Genomic DNA, 13,792 nt, shown 5'->3' with positions numbered 1-13,792 from the left:
AGTTCTTGACTTCATCACTTTATGAGTATTATTTGTAATTTCCTAAGTTATTCGGTGTTCTAGAGTCCATAAACCCTTACATTGCTCTTAGCTTATTCTTAATATTTTGGCCAATCGAAGCCTTCAAATACGTTCTTATAAAAAAATGTGTGAACTTCGAAAATCCTAAAAAATGGATAGTTTTATAGTTTTATGATTTGACTTGACTGTCTCTATTATGAATACGCAGAATATCGATGAGTGAAAATGAGATTTAGTAGCTAACCGCAAGTATAGATCACTTCAACAAGGTTCAAATTCACAATTTACTATTTCAGGCATTTCAGAGGTATAAAAGCTTGATAACAACGCATTTAGCCAATCTACAAAACATTGACAGTTAAACTTTAAGGTATCCTGAAAAAAAAAAACTTTTCCAATTCCTACTTTGATTTGGTAAATCTTATTTCATTCAATAGAAAATTTAGTACAAAAAATATGTCACTGTTATGATCTTTCTTGAGAAACGCAACCTGATTGGGTGGATCGTATCACGTGCTCTCAGAGACGCGTTCTAATTGGACAATAAGCTCACAGTGAGGTGTCTGAGGGAACAGATCAACTGGCACAGCACGTATGGTTTGAAACGGTTTTCCACGGTATTTCTTGCTTTCTGGGCGACATAAGCTGAAAACAGAGAAAATGATTAATTTTTTTATTGGTCTATAGTCAGAGGGTCAGAGGTGTTAAGATTAAAGGCTCCATTAAATAGCTAAATCAGTTATGGCCCTAAAACTAGTAAAGTGGTCATATTTACCCTATAAAATTATCAGCAGCTTGTTTGGGACTGCACGAAACGTAAACGATCTTTTGAATGGCTTCACATGAGCGCAATAAGTGCAAAACGTCTTTATCTGAAAAAATAACTTTCAATTAGGTATCAATTATGTAAACAATGATCTGGAATTGGTTTACAAGAACTCCGGTCAGCTCTGCCGTCACCCGGCGTCGGCGGCGATGAGATGGATAATAGTCCCAATTCTAGTAATATCATGATATTTTTAACATTATTTTTGTGAAAAAGACTGGGAGGTTGCTACTGGTTCTATAATTTAAATTTGACACTAGAGACAGAAACCCTGGTTACTTCCGTTGTTTTTCTTCCGTTCTTTTCACATTCAGTAAAAGAACTTTTCAATACTAACGTAGTCCAGCTCGTGGAGGGTCAACAACTGCAATGACGTTCTTCTTGTTTAGAGCTCTGATTTCTTTGCTCAAAACTTTCTCCGCTGGTCCACAGACGAATTTATTGTTCTCTACACCTGAAAGAGTGTCAGAGAAAAGAAAAATAGTTAAGGATATTCGTCTTTTTATGATATATAGGAACGAGGCCAGACGAGGCTGGCCTCTTGTTCTGACAAAACAGAATCTACAAAAGACTCCCTCTAAATGTGTCCTTTCGCAGTGCAGAAGGGGAGAAAGTTGTCCTTTCTTTTAAAAAAATACTGTGTATGCAACTGGTAGGAGGCTCGTCAAATCATGTCCAAATCATGTTGATTTGGTAGAAATGGTAAAGTAGGCTGTTTCAAATATTACAGCTAATTTCAAAACGATAAAGCAATGCTTCGCCTTATATTAGAAAATTATCTCAATGATATACGTGATGCAATTTCAGAGTGTTTGTTCCTTAACATAGGTGGGAGTCGTTTATATACCGTGTAATACAGCATATATATTGGACGGAGGATCGAGAGGATCGGAGGATGCTAGAAATTTCGTGTAATACAGAAATATGTTTAAACGTGAGTGTTGCATGGTAATACGATAATTGTTACGGGATAATATCAGTTTGTATATTTTGTAACTGAATTTCTGCCTTCCTTATTTTTAGCTTATCTTTTAATTAATCGTACTCTTTTCATATTCCATATCTAGATGAAAAGGAATGAAACAAACCGTTCAGTATAGCATTGTGTTTGGCATCTTTGACAGCTTGTTCAGAAATCTCAATACCAACAACTGGAATGTCCGAATCCTAAAATATAGAAATTTTATAATCCGAACTTACTCTATAGTCTTCGGGGGGGGGGGGGGGTAATAGGGTTGGCGAATGAGGGGTATGTGCGAACGTGACTCGAAAACTGACCCTTAGAGAGACCAAATCTTTAGTGAAAAAGTGACCCTTAGAGAGAATTTGGATGGTGAAAAAACTGACCCTTATCGTCTACACATACCAAGGACCTATTTTTGCCTTAACAACCAAGGACCTATTTTTGCCTAAGTAACCCCCCCCCGAGTATAGTCCTTGACAAGGTGAAAAGATTTTCATGAAATAAAAGCTTCTTCAATTCAAATATTAATGTAAATAGAAACATTGGATAAGCCGTTCAAGTTCCAGTTAGCCTTTGCACTCAACTGTAATTCTATTCATATTCACCTTTGCAATGAACAGACCAATGGTGCCCGTTCCACAGCATACGTCTAAAAGAAAGGAAAAATCGCGTAAGAAAGGAAGTCATGCAATTGCAATCAGGAGCGCCGAAGGCCCCTCTACCCGAAGGTAGGAGAGGGCGCAACTTTTTCCCTGGATTTCTCCACGTACACTTGATCCTTCTCTATACTTGCTGAGCATTAACCCCCGAGCATCTTCCTGTTTCTTTTCGGGGAATCTTTGGGAGCCTCCTCCTTCTTATAATCTTAAGATTAACAACTGCTACAACTTTTGATCTGTTGTGGATATGGTTAATTGGAGATGATTTGCACAATTGTGTATTGTATTGTATGTTATGTTCGGCCACGTGACTGATTGGTATTTTACAGACCGGAATGTAAATTTGGCTAAAATCACATATATGTTTTCATATATATGCTGAAATTTGTTCCTGTGGCAGAGCAAGAATAACATACCCAATACACATGAATCCTCCTGGTCTTTATCGCACCAATCTTTGACTCGACTATACAGAAGCTCTGCACCTGGAGTATTTACTGTAAGGACAAATGTAGATTGAAAACTGAAAATCTGGAACAGAAACATCTATATTTTATAGTCTTTTATCGGATCGTAAGTTAAGTCGAGTTGTTCAGCCCAGGAGAGCATTGGGCTGTTACGCTTGATATTCGTACAGAGTGGGTCGAAGAACCTTTTCAAGCCAAAAAAAATTCTTGAAATGTGTGGATATGACAAAATTTGCACAAAAAACGCTTGGTAAAACTCTTCTTCATCCTTTAAAATGGGAGTGGACGAACCAAAATCAGTCTTATACCTCTGGAAGTTTTAGTTTAGCAATCCTATGGTAATGTGGGACAATCTGCAGACTAGAACCTATATAAATTAACGACTAGAAATGGTTGAAGTTGATGAAAGTTAGAGAGAGAGTACCTATATAAAGTTTAATATAATTGGAACGCACCTTGAAAGAAAGCGTCGGGAGAAATTCTGAACTTCAAACCATTCAACGTCTCATGAATATGCTGAAGAGAAAGTTCTTAGAGTCAACATTTGATCTGATGCTTATAAAGAGAGTTATATTCCTCTATATACCGAATGAAGGCCCCAGTGTCTCGTATGTTTAAAGGTTATAATACTCTTATTGACCTACCCGGATATCAAAATAAAAACGAAGAGGGATAAATGCACTGAAAATTAAGAAGTCAGGACTTGATTCGGTAATTAAATCTTCATGTCACCAATATTGATGGTTTTGGTTTTTGGAAAGTCTCCGTTAAAAAAAATGTAGATGGAGTCAAATATTTGCATTACCTGCTCGCCATGAAGATGAACAAATGTATCAATATTATTGTTTCTGAAAAAGAGAGGAAGAAATAAAACCACCTGTATTAACGTCAACTTCAACAAATTTCCCTCGAGGCTTTTGTTAATGCGTAGAACTGTACTAACAAGAGTTGGTACCTCTCAGAACCGAAGGCTACCCAAAGTATTGGCCAAAACTAGACTAGTCTAGCAAGCTAGACGACTTAATTAAATATTAGAAATAAAGCAAAAGTAATGGAGGAGGGAACAAACAAAAGAAAGGTGTCAATATTGAAATTATATTTTTTCCCGCTCAAAAAGATTCTTGAAAAAAAAATGTGCGTGGATTTGTGTTGATTTTGTTTTGAGTTTGTTATTGCTTGATAAATTATTTTCTCGCTACGCAAGTTTCTACGTAGCTAGCCGGGGATTCTATTATAAGTCCGGAACACCGGATTCTTCCAGTCATTTATACAAACTGAATCTCATAACATTAATCGTATTATCGTATAGCGCCTATACTACTTTATCACACGCATTATAAACGACTCCAGTCTAAAACTAGACCAAAATTAAGCGAACTAAATAAAAAATTACTTTTGTGTCGACCATGAAAGATAAAGTGACGTCACTTTGACAATCCTTTCTTCCGATGAAAAATATTCGATCAGCTTTTTCTTTAACTCCTCCATTTTATCGTCTTCCGAAGAGTTGGTCTAGAAAAAAATATTACATTCTAGAGACACTTTACAATCACTAAACCAAAAAAAAGTGACGAAGCAATGAAGCTGAAAAGAAACGAGATACTTAAAAGCCAGCGATTGTGGATGAAACATTAGTCACAAGATTAAGTCTTCCAAAGGAGCAAAAGTATCATCACTATTATAGAGAACAGATACATACTTATAGAATATTCGATATTCGATAACAAAAAAGTATTACAGACAAAGTCATTTGAAGTGTACCTCAGTGATATGCGATGCGTTGATTTGAAGTATGACCATGACATCACCGGTTGAACAAGTCCGTACTGTACATTGTTGCCACAACCTGAAATCAAATGAAGGTGTGAAGATTAAAATTTTACGAGGTCTCAAAAGCTATGACTGGGAAAACTGTTTCTTAAAAACGTAAGTGTACATAGGACGGCTTTATGGTGAGTGATGAAAGTAAAGGGAAAAGCCACTCATGATTGGCCCTGCCAGCAATTACTACGAAGACTTTCATAATACTGAGATGTTAGGTTCATACCCTTGGTGATTTGTGAGATTAAACGATGGATAAGATTGCGATTGTAAAAATGTTTCCAATTCCTACATAGAAAAAAGAGAATAATTGCTGGGGATAAATTGCGCTCCTTCGTTCTCCTTTTGAAAGAAAAGGGTCAACAAATAACCATTTTGATCACATTGATGGTCAATAACATTATAAGGATTTGATTTGAAAGGGCTTCAGTTTCTTGGGCAGAGAGGGAGTATTTCTAAATCTACAGAACAAGCTAGAAAATATAGTACAAAATATTTCTATAATAGTTTCTAATTTAAGTCAATGTTGGCACTTTTTACTTCTCCGTGCTTATGCTTCATCCTTCTCTTGTTATTGGCAATTTTTCAATAAACTGTTAGCCAAGATTTTTACATTTTAAGGGAAAATATATTCAGTTTTTCCTTAAAAGATTACCTTAGACACGTCTATGGATTTTTGTGTGCAATTTATACATTTTGTTGGCCGTACTATCGATAAATTGCCATCTGAGAGAAAAATAGAGAGAATTCAAAAAAATTCCCGCTGTTTACACTACTAGGCCTGAAAACATCAATTGTGGACACGGTTGATGTTTTTTATCCACAGTCAATCATTTTTATGGACAGTCAATCATTTTTATGGACAGTCAATATCCAAACATCGACTGACAATACTTTTCATCAACTGTCAATATCCAGATATCAACAGTCAATATCCAGACATCAGCAGTCAATTAAATAATCTCAACAGTCGATCAAAAGTATTGACAGTCAATGTTTGGATATTGACAGTCGATGTTTGGATATTGACTGCTGATGTCTGGATATTGACTGTTGATATCTGGATATTGACAGTTGATGAAAAGTATTGACAGTCGATGTTTGGATATTGACTGTCCATGTTTGGATATTGACTGTCCATAAAAATGATTGACTGTGGATAAAAAACATCAACCGTGTCCACAATTGATGTTTTAAGACCTAGTAGTGTTATCTGGAGAATAAGTTCCTCCTCGTGAATTCCATGCCCGAAAACTACAATATACATACACAAAAACGAAGAAAAAGAAGAAAATGAATATAATTACCTCTGTAAGAGCCAAGTCGAAAACCAACCGCGTTATCTAAATCAAGAAAGATTTTTGTGAATGGCTGGCTGAAGAATTATGTTATCAACAAAACAAAGTATATGTGCTTTAATAAACTTTTACTCGACCTTGGCACCTTGTAAACATTATAAGAAACCCTGGACTAAAGTCTGTCTCGAAATAATTTGCAGCTGGAGAAAAAAATGGCTGTAACTTTTGATAGAATTCGAATCAAGTTGCGATTTTGTGCTCGTTAAAAAGATATTCGTGAGTGGAATATTATCAAGTAAAAAAATTGAGAAAAAAAAGGAAAATGAAAATGAAAAATGAAGAAGAAAAAAATCAACTTTTTGTAGAAATGTGGTATAATTACCATTTTCACAGGAGTGACTCTTCAATCTTAGATCATCATCAAAGTGAAAAAAGTTTTCAAAAATATTCATTCAATCAAAAGATATCAAACAAAGTTTATTGCTGGTTGATCGACAAAAGGCTGTTTTTTGTCGTTTTTTACCAGTTTTTACTATTTTATAGAGTCAACCAGCAATAAACTTTCTTTGATATCTTTTGATTGAATGAATATTTTTGAAATTTTTTTTGACAGTGATGATGATCTAAGATTGAAGAATCACTCCTGTGAAAATGGTAATTATACCACATTTCTACAAAAAGTTGATTTTTTTCTTCTTCATTTTTCATTTTCATTTTCCTTTTTTTTCTCAATTTTTTTACTTGATAATATTCCACTCACGAATATCATTTTAACAAGCACTTAATCGCAACTTGATTCGAACTCTATCAAAAGTTACAGCCATTTTTGTCTCCAGCTGCAAATTATTTCGAGACAGACTTTAACTTATTTTCGCTATCTTTGATGGAACTTTTAGAAAAGTGGTAACCGGTGGATGTGGGTATGGTTAAGTATAGGTACAGGTAAGTTAGGCGATACTATGATTGAGTTAGAAAAATACCTAATATTTCGAAATTCCTGACAAAAAGATTTTGGTTAGCCGGGATGGAAAAATCTAGGGTTAATACATCATATGAAGGTCAGTGGTTGAGACAGAGAGGAAATCTTACCTTTTCCATCTGATCCAAAACCAATGGTGAGCTCTACCTTATTTCTGTAGTTCGTTTGTACTGGCTGGAAAGAAAATAAAAAATTATTACTTCGAAATTACAAAGGCTAAACAGCTACAAAGGCTGCCTCTCTCTCATCGACCTAAGCAATATTTCTGTAGTTCGTTTGTACTGGCTGGAAAGAAAATAAAAAATTATTACTTGAAAATTACAAAGGCTACCTCTCTCTCATCGACTTAAGTAATGCGTTGCTTTATTAGTAATTTATTGATTGAAGGTTTGTAAAAAGACTTTGATTTTCATAAAGCTAATACTTACAGAAGTAATGATGGGAAGCATCTCAAGACACATTTTATCACTGGAAAAAAAAACCGTGAAAAAAGGTATGGTATAAACGATAAAATATTAGGGTTCAAATTTACGATTCAATTCGATATTCATAACTTAAGTAGGACTATAACGACTATTTGAAGATGTAAAGATTAAAACAGCCATTTGTGAAACTTAACGAATCATTTTACAAAAATCAGTCTTACTCTCTTTCGTTGATCCATTTTCTACCCTAAAAAGAAAAAAAAACTAGATGATGGGAAATCTTCCACTATAATTTCTTCGAGTTATGGAAAGTGTTTCCTCGAGTGCATCACTAAAAACTAATAATTTTACCGCACAAGAAAAAAGCCATGAACATCTAGCTTAGACTAAATCAATATTGTTCTCTAAGGAGGATTCAAACTAAACCCAGGGGGGGGGGCAGTCAGGCAAATTGACCGACGGGTCATAGTGTGCACCCCCCCCCCAGAATAGTGGGGGGGGTTTGCTGATTTGGGTCGAAAATTTTCAGGTGGGATTTGGGGTTTTCCAGGTTTTAGGTGGGAGAAACAAGTTAAGGTGGGAGTTAATTTCTTTAGGTGGGACTTTGGGTGTTTTGGAAAAAGTTAAAGTAAAATTTCTTATTTTTTTTATATATTTCATAAATGTATATAATAGACATATTAATATATTTTGGATTTAACACAGGTTAAATTGCGGTTTAACTTTTGTTTGAAAAGCGCTATATACAGTATTCGAATGGCTGGGTGGCCGCCCCCCGCCAACTGAGTCTACTTTGCTAATAGCCATGTGACGTCATGTTCAAAATGGCCATCACATCTCTAACTGAAAGCTGACAGGATGAGATATTTTACCTCCCTCCCTCCCTGCAGTTATGGTTGTAGGCGAATCCTCACTTATTTATACTAATATTGTAGTTATCGGGACAAATTTTCCCCAAAACTTCTTATTCGAGGATTAGCCATAATTAATTTCATGCCAAACTTATATCTAACGACTCACACTTACTTCTAAGCCGTCTGACTACTTGATTGGTTTCTACCCAGGGGAGGGTCCATGTACAAAAAAGCGGCATGCATCATGGGGTGGGTGGGTGTTTTCAAAAAAGTTTTGCTGTTTAGTACTTGTGCACTATACATGGTGGTATCAGGGTCAAATTTCTGATTTGCTGTTTAGTATACATGTACTATACAGGGGTGTCAGGGTCAAATTTCGGATTTTCTGCTTAGTATTTGTGTACTAAAAAGCCAAAATCAAATCAAATTGTAATTTATTTTAGATTTTCGCCGGAAATCTTTCAAAATTCTCAATTGTTTTTGTCAATTTTCGAGAAAATTTTTTGAAATTTTTTTTATGGGAAAGAATAAAGAACTTGCCCCAAAGTTTCAATTTTTTTGGCTTAAAATTTTTATTTTATGAAGAGGTGTAAGGGTATATTTGTTAGTTTTCTGGATATTATATTGTACTATGTAAGTGTGTGTTGGGGTATATTTGGCAGTTTGCTTGATAGTATATTGTATTATACAGGGGGTGTCAGGGTGTATTTGTGAGTTTGCTGGATAGTACTGGATAGTATATTGTAAAATATAGGGGGTGTTGGGGTGTTTTTGGGAGTTTGCTGGCTAGTATTTTGTACATTTTGTACTATAGGGGTGGGGGGGTGTTTAAAATCGAAATTTGCTACAAAGTACTGATACATGCCGCTGTATTGTACATGGACCCCCCCTGTTCTACCCCTAATGTAGGTCATAGGCAAATGGAAAGTTAAACATATGTAATATATTGCATCTTCATATTATGGTAAAGAAGTTTTGTTTTGTTCCTCGAATTAGTATATTTTTTTTGTTTTTAGCTGGGATCTGGGAGTCTGAGCTGAAGGTGGGAATTTTAGGATAAGGTGGGACCTGAATTTTCAGGTGGGACCTGGAACCCCCTTGCACACTATGCGGGTATGTTCGGCGGTTAAGGGTATGTTTTTCAAAATAGCAGAAATGTACTGTAAGGGTGGACTTTTGATAAATGTACTGTAAGGGTGGAAATTTTAGTAAATATAGGAAAATCTTGATTTTTTTTTTGCTCTAAAAGAGTTTAAAATTTGAAAAAAATGCATTATAGGGTATGAATTTCACTGATTTTTTTTGCACTGTAAGGGTGCAATTCTAAAAGCCTTTTTTTTTCGCCGCACATACCGTCAGTTGGCAAACCCACTACCCCCCCCCCGGGGGAAACTAAGCTTCCTCGATGCACGAGAGTCCTTTCCAACTGTCAGTAAGCCCGTAATGATAACGATAAGATTTCTTACCACGCCAGTTCTTCTCATATTTTCGGTCAACCTTTGAACATATGATTTCATCTCTTGTTCTTTCAACTGAAAACGAAAGAAATTTTCATCTCGGGGATAGCAATATCTGGGAATAGGACTTTCGTTTCAGAAGAACAAACTGCTCTCTGAAACACTTAAAACCGCCTAAACATCTCTTAACTTAAGATGTGTACTATAGTACATATTACCCTGCAGAATGGCTGTATGAAATAAGGTTGGGTTCGAATTTGATATTTTCTAGAGACTACGAATGTTTGAAGTCATTAAATTAAACATCGCTCGCCATAGCTACTTAAGGGTCGAAATGAATCATGGGTAATCAGTACTGATCGCGCCTTTATAACAGCTTCCTGTCAAAAAGCATCCAAAATTTAAGACCAATAGAAAGTTGTTAACAGAGCACGAAGGTCCTGGTTACCAATATAATGCTTTATTTCGACCGTGAGCTAGCCAATTATGAATATTTGACATCAATGGAGCCTATAAACTAATACCCATCCACTTTTGATATTTGGGTCAATGGGTAAAAATATATCAATTGAAGTAAATCTGATAAAGTGATAAGAATAAATAAACATCAAAACAAAATACCTTAACTTGCTCTTCATATTCATATTTTGCGTAAGGACAAACCACATGTAAAATCCTGAAATATCAATGACCCAAAATTTATTTACCGCAGAGAACAGTAGAGAATGCCTAGGAAAAATTAAGTAGTTGCTATCAATCTCGCAATGATTATTGCGACTTTAGGGATATTTATCCTGATTCTGTTTATAAGCTACCGTGGATCCAGGTTTCGTCCATTAGTTACAAAAGATTACTTTGATCAACTCCTTCACCTTAACATTTTCTGGTTCACAGTTTATGAGAGCCGGGAATCATGACATGGAGTTTTAGCTTAAAGATGCCTAGCCTTACTAAAAAAGTAGCGCAAATTTGCAGTACCTTCCGTCAAAAAATACAAGAATAATGAAATGAAAATGAAGCGACGTGAAAACAGGAGTATAAAAATGAAACTTTTACTTTTCTTCGGGTGTATCTCCGGGAATTTCTTCAAGTTTTTGTTTCTTTGATTCTACAAAAGGAAAACCGAAACGCCTCTTTTATATCGAATCCCAAAAACATGGTCTATTTTAGAGTGCTATTTTATACACCTGTCCCAGAATGACCTGATATGAATCTCGTATTCGACGGGGATTAAAAAAAGGAAGCAAAGTTTGATAGAAAATTGCCTGGTTCTAATAGATGAGTATTTCAAATTCCATTGTTCAGAGCTCAAAAAGTTAGCCGAAAATAGTGGATGTAACGCAGTTTGATAATAAGAAAGGTTAAGATATATACTGTAGTCTGAGTCGTTGGCTCGTCGTTTGTTTTCACGGATAAAGGGATCCTTAGCCGGTCCAGCTTTCTAAATATTAAGTGAAATGATTTGCAAAGAAGTTTATTTTAGTTGGGGCTTGATTATTTATGACTGGGAGTTGGCATCCAATATCACGGCAACTTGTTACTAACTCAAATCTTTCTCTAACGTGTGGAATATTTTCGGACTTCTTTTTTGAGTGTCGAGTTATAGGGAGCGGCGGATATAATATCTTAAAAGTTTTTCGATTTTTCAAACAGTATCTAATAGCTAACCACAGTTATGAACAATCAAATCATATAAAACATCCAGGCTAAATCTTTCTTGAATCTCACTCAACAGTAAATATTCTTTTCAGAGATAATTTCGTCACTACCTTGCAAAAGAATGTCTTCCCTTTCCACTCGTAACCATTCAATGTTTCCATAGCTTTCTGAAACGAAAGATTTAAGAGAAAACGCTGGATAAATGAGTAAAGTTCAAGAACTTTGGCCAGAAGGAGAAAATCGAACAAATAGTACATTTAAAGCGACATAATGTGAACACGTCTCCATAAACTATCGGATTGTAGAAGCTTTCAAAAGATATACGAAAAACACTTACTAGCCTCTGTTCTTCATCTCTGTTTGATGAAATATAATAAGAAAACGATTTAATGATTGATGGTGGTACAAATCACGCGAAAAAAAAATGAAAGAAACGAAACGCCATCTTGTATTTCGCTCTAGATCTGCGGAGATGGCAACTTTCTCGGCCATTTTTGACGAGGCGCAAAGATAGAAATCCTGAAAATTTTACTTTCGTCACCATAATTTTTCTGAGTGAGAGGGTAAGATACCACACCCTGCTGATCCTTAGAAAAAATAAATAGCTCTTAAAAGCCCTATGCCATAAAAAAAAAAGTATTATTCTAGAATCATTCTGAATGAGAGCTTACTGAAAGTTGACGAAAGCGTAGTTATTGTTGCTGTTGAATTTCAACTTCTTGGGAAGGAAGCCCACGATTTCTTTGATCTTCTGTCTGCATTGCTATGGAAAAAAATAAACATTAACATAGCTGACAGCAAGGTTATGAAATTGCACAATAACTCGAATGCCTGTTTTTACCTTAGATTTATAAAGCCCAACTGAAGTGTGCCGTGGTTAGGTAGGAAATGCTACCTAGGTCACGTGACATTACAATAGAATTTCAGCGCTTGACCAATCAGAAGCTTTGCGGGTTTTCGAAAACAATAGCAACAATATTTTTTCCGATATTCACTTTTTTTGCCTGAGATGGCTTAAAGTACGACATCTAACCCTTCGGGCTTTATAAATCTATGGTTTTTACTTGAGTTACAGACTTTGTTTAACCATTGTCCGAAGTTTCTTATTTCCATTCCCTTACTTGCAACATTTACGTAACTAAATTGCAGGGTGTCCTGTAAAAAAGGTATTTTCAAATAAAATTGAAATAAAATACATAAAGCAATGCACCGCCTGAAGATTGCACCAGCATGAAACACCGTGTAGCAACTGTGAATTGATTCTTTACTTCTCGATACTTAAAGGACCATTAAAGTACTTGCGAAATTTGTAAACAAACTGTATGCAGCGGATACAAAATCAAAACAAATGTCACATGTCAAAATAAAAAATCAAACCAAATATGGCTAATTTTGATTGATCAATTGTTTTACAAGTTTGTTTTGGACACGTGATTTTAATTGTTCTCTCTAATGACACGTGGTCTACGCAATGTTTACATTTTACTACTTTTATGTCCCTTAAAAGAAGTGACCAGAAAAACCCTGTACATTAAAAAAGAGAATTACAGTCGTCAAAGAGAACTCTTACACCATAAGTGACTTTCGAAGGGATGTTCTGCACAACAACTTTAAACATTTCTGAGGTGTATTCACCAGTTTTCGTGTACAGATATTCGTCAGTTGTGTTCTGAGCCTCATTAGTCGAGGCTGTCTCTTCTTTGACCTGATTGGTCAAATTTCCATTTGTTTCTTCAGTTTCCATAGCAACTGTTTTTTGATTGGTTGCGGAGTTTGTTTCTTCATCGATTTTACTGTCTACATTTCCGATCGAATCTTTGGTTATCATGGGGACCGTTCCATCATTAGATTCTGTTTTCACTTCTGATTTGATAGTAGTATCTTCCATAATGTTTCACTGATCTTATTTAAATTTTCCGTATTTTTGCTTTTTACACTGAAAATAAAAGATGAGAAAGGACAGTAATATTTATCGAATCAAAATGAAACACAATTTCCATTTTCTAATTTGTAGTAATTTTCAAGACACATAATACTTTTGTTCTGCTCGTTAAAAACAAGAAGTTTAAATTTGCTGATGAAACAAAATTGAGACTTCTATTCCTAATGGGTGAGAAAGAAATTGTCAACTATCTCTAGTATAGCAAAATAAAATTAAAGATTTCCTTATCCAGATTTGTCGAGAATACAAAGGTTATAAAATTAAAGTCTTTAAGATAAATCGAGCTTTTACTCGAAATTTTATGAGCTTGTTACATGACATTTATTTCTGATTGGTTCGAATTTATTGACACTAATAAAGTTATCAGCTGTAAGTTGTAAAGCAAGTAACATGGGAATAAAATCACGTTAACTTTTTCAA

General features: G+C 35.2%; 1 protein-coding gene across 1 annotated transcript; it reads right to left on the bottom strand.

The window, feature by feature from the left end:
* Positions 1–423: 423 nt before the first annotated feature.
* Positions 424–13,372, bottom strand: LOC136806262 (tRNA (uracil-5-)-methyltransferase homolog A-like). Its single transcript, XM_067062817.1, has 24 exons — positions 13,001–13,372; positions 12,102–12,193; positions 11,768–11,786; positions 11,541–11,597; positions 11,146–11,212; positions 10,828–10,879; positions 10,393–10,447; positions 9,781–9,846; positions 7,682–7,707; positions 7,464–7,503; positions 7,146–7,209; positions 6,066–6,101; positions 5,414–5,484; positions 4,985–5,046; positions 4,699–4,783; positions 4,331–4,449; positions 3,743–3,785; positions 3,393–3,453; positions 2,887–2,967; positions 2,417–2,460; positions 1,936–2,014; positions 1,185–1,301; positions 797–893; positions 424–666 (listed from the first exon to the last, which is right to left on the bottom strand). The coding sequence occupies exons 1-24, from the start codon at positions 13,316–13,318 to the stop codon at positions 531–533; spliced, it is 1,887 nt and encodes a 628-aa protein (XP_066918918.1). The 5' UTR covers positions 13,319–13,372; the 3' UTR covers positions 424–530.
* Between the last annotated feature and the right edge of the window lie 420 nt (positions 13,373–13,792).

The sequence above is a fragment of the Clytia hemisphaerica genome, unplaced genomic scaffold, assembly GCF_902728285.1.
Source record: "Clytia hemisphaerica strain Z4C2 unplaced genomic scaffold, Clytia hemisphaerica genome assembly, whole genome shotgun sequence".
NCBI classification, from domain to species: domain Eukaryota; kingdom Metazoa; phylum Cnidaria; class Hydrozoa; order Leptothecata; family Clytiidae; genus Clytia; species Clytia hemisphaerica.
The sequence above is the reverse complement of the archived record's forward strand: the minus strand, read 5'-3'. Positions and strand labels throughout refer to the sequence as shown.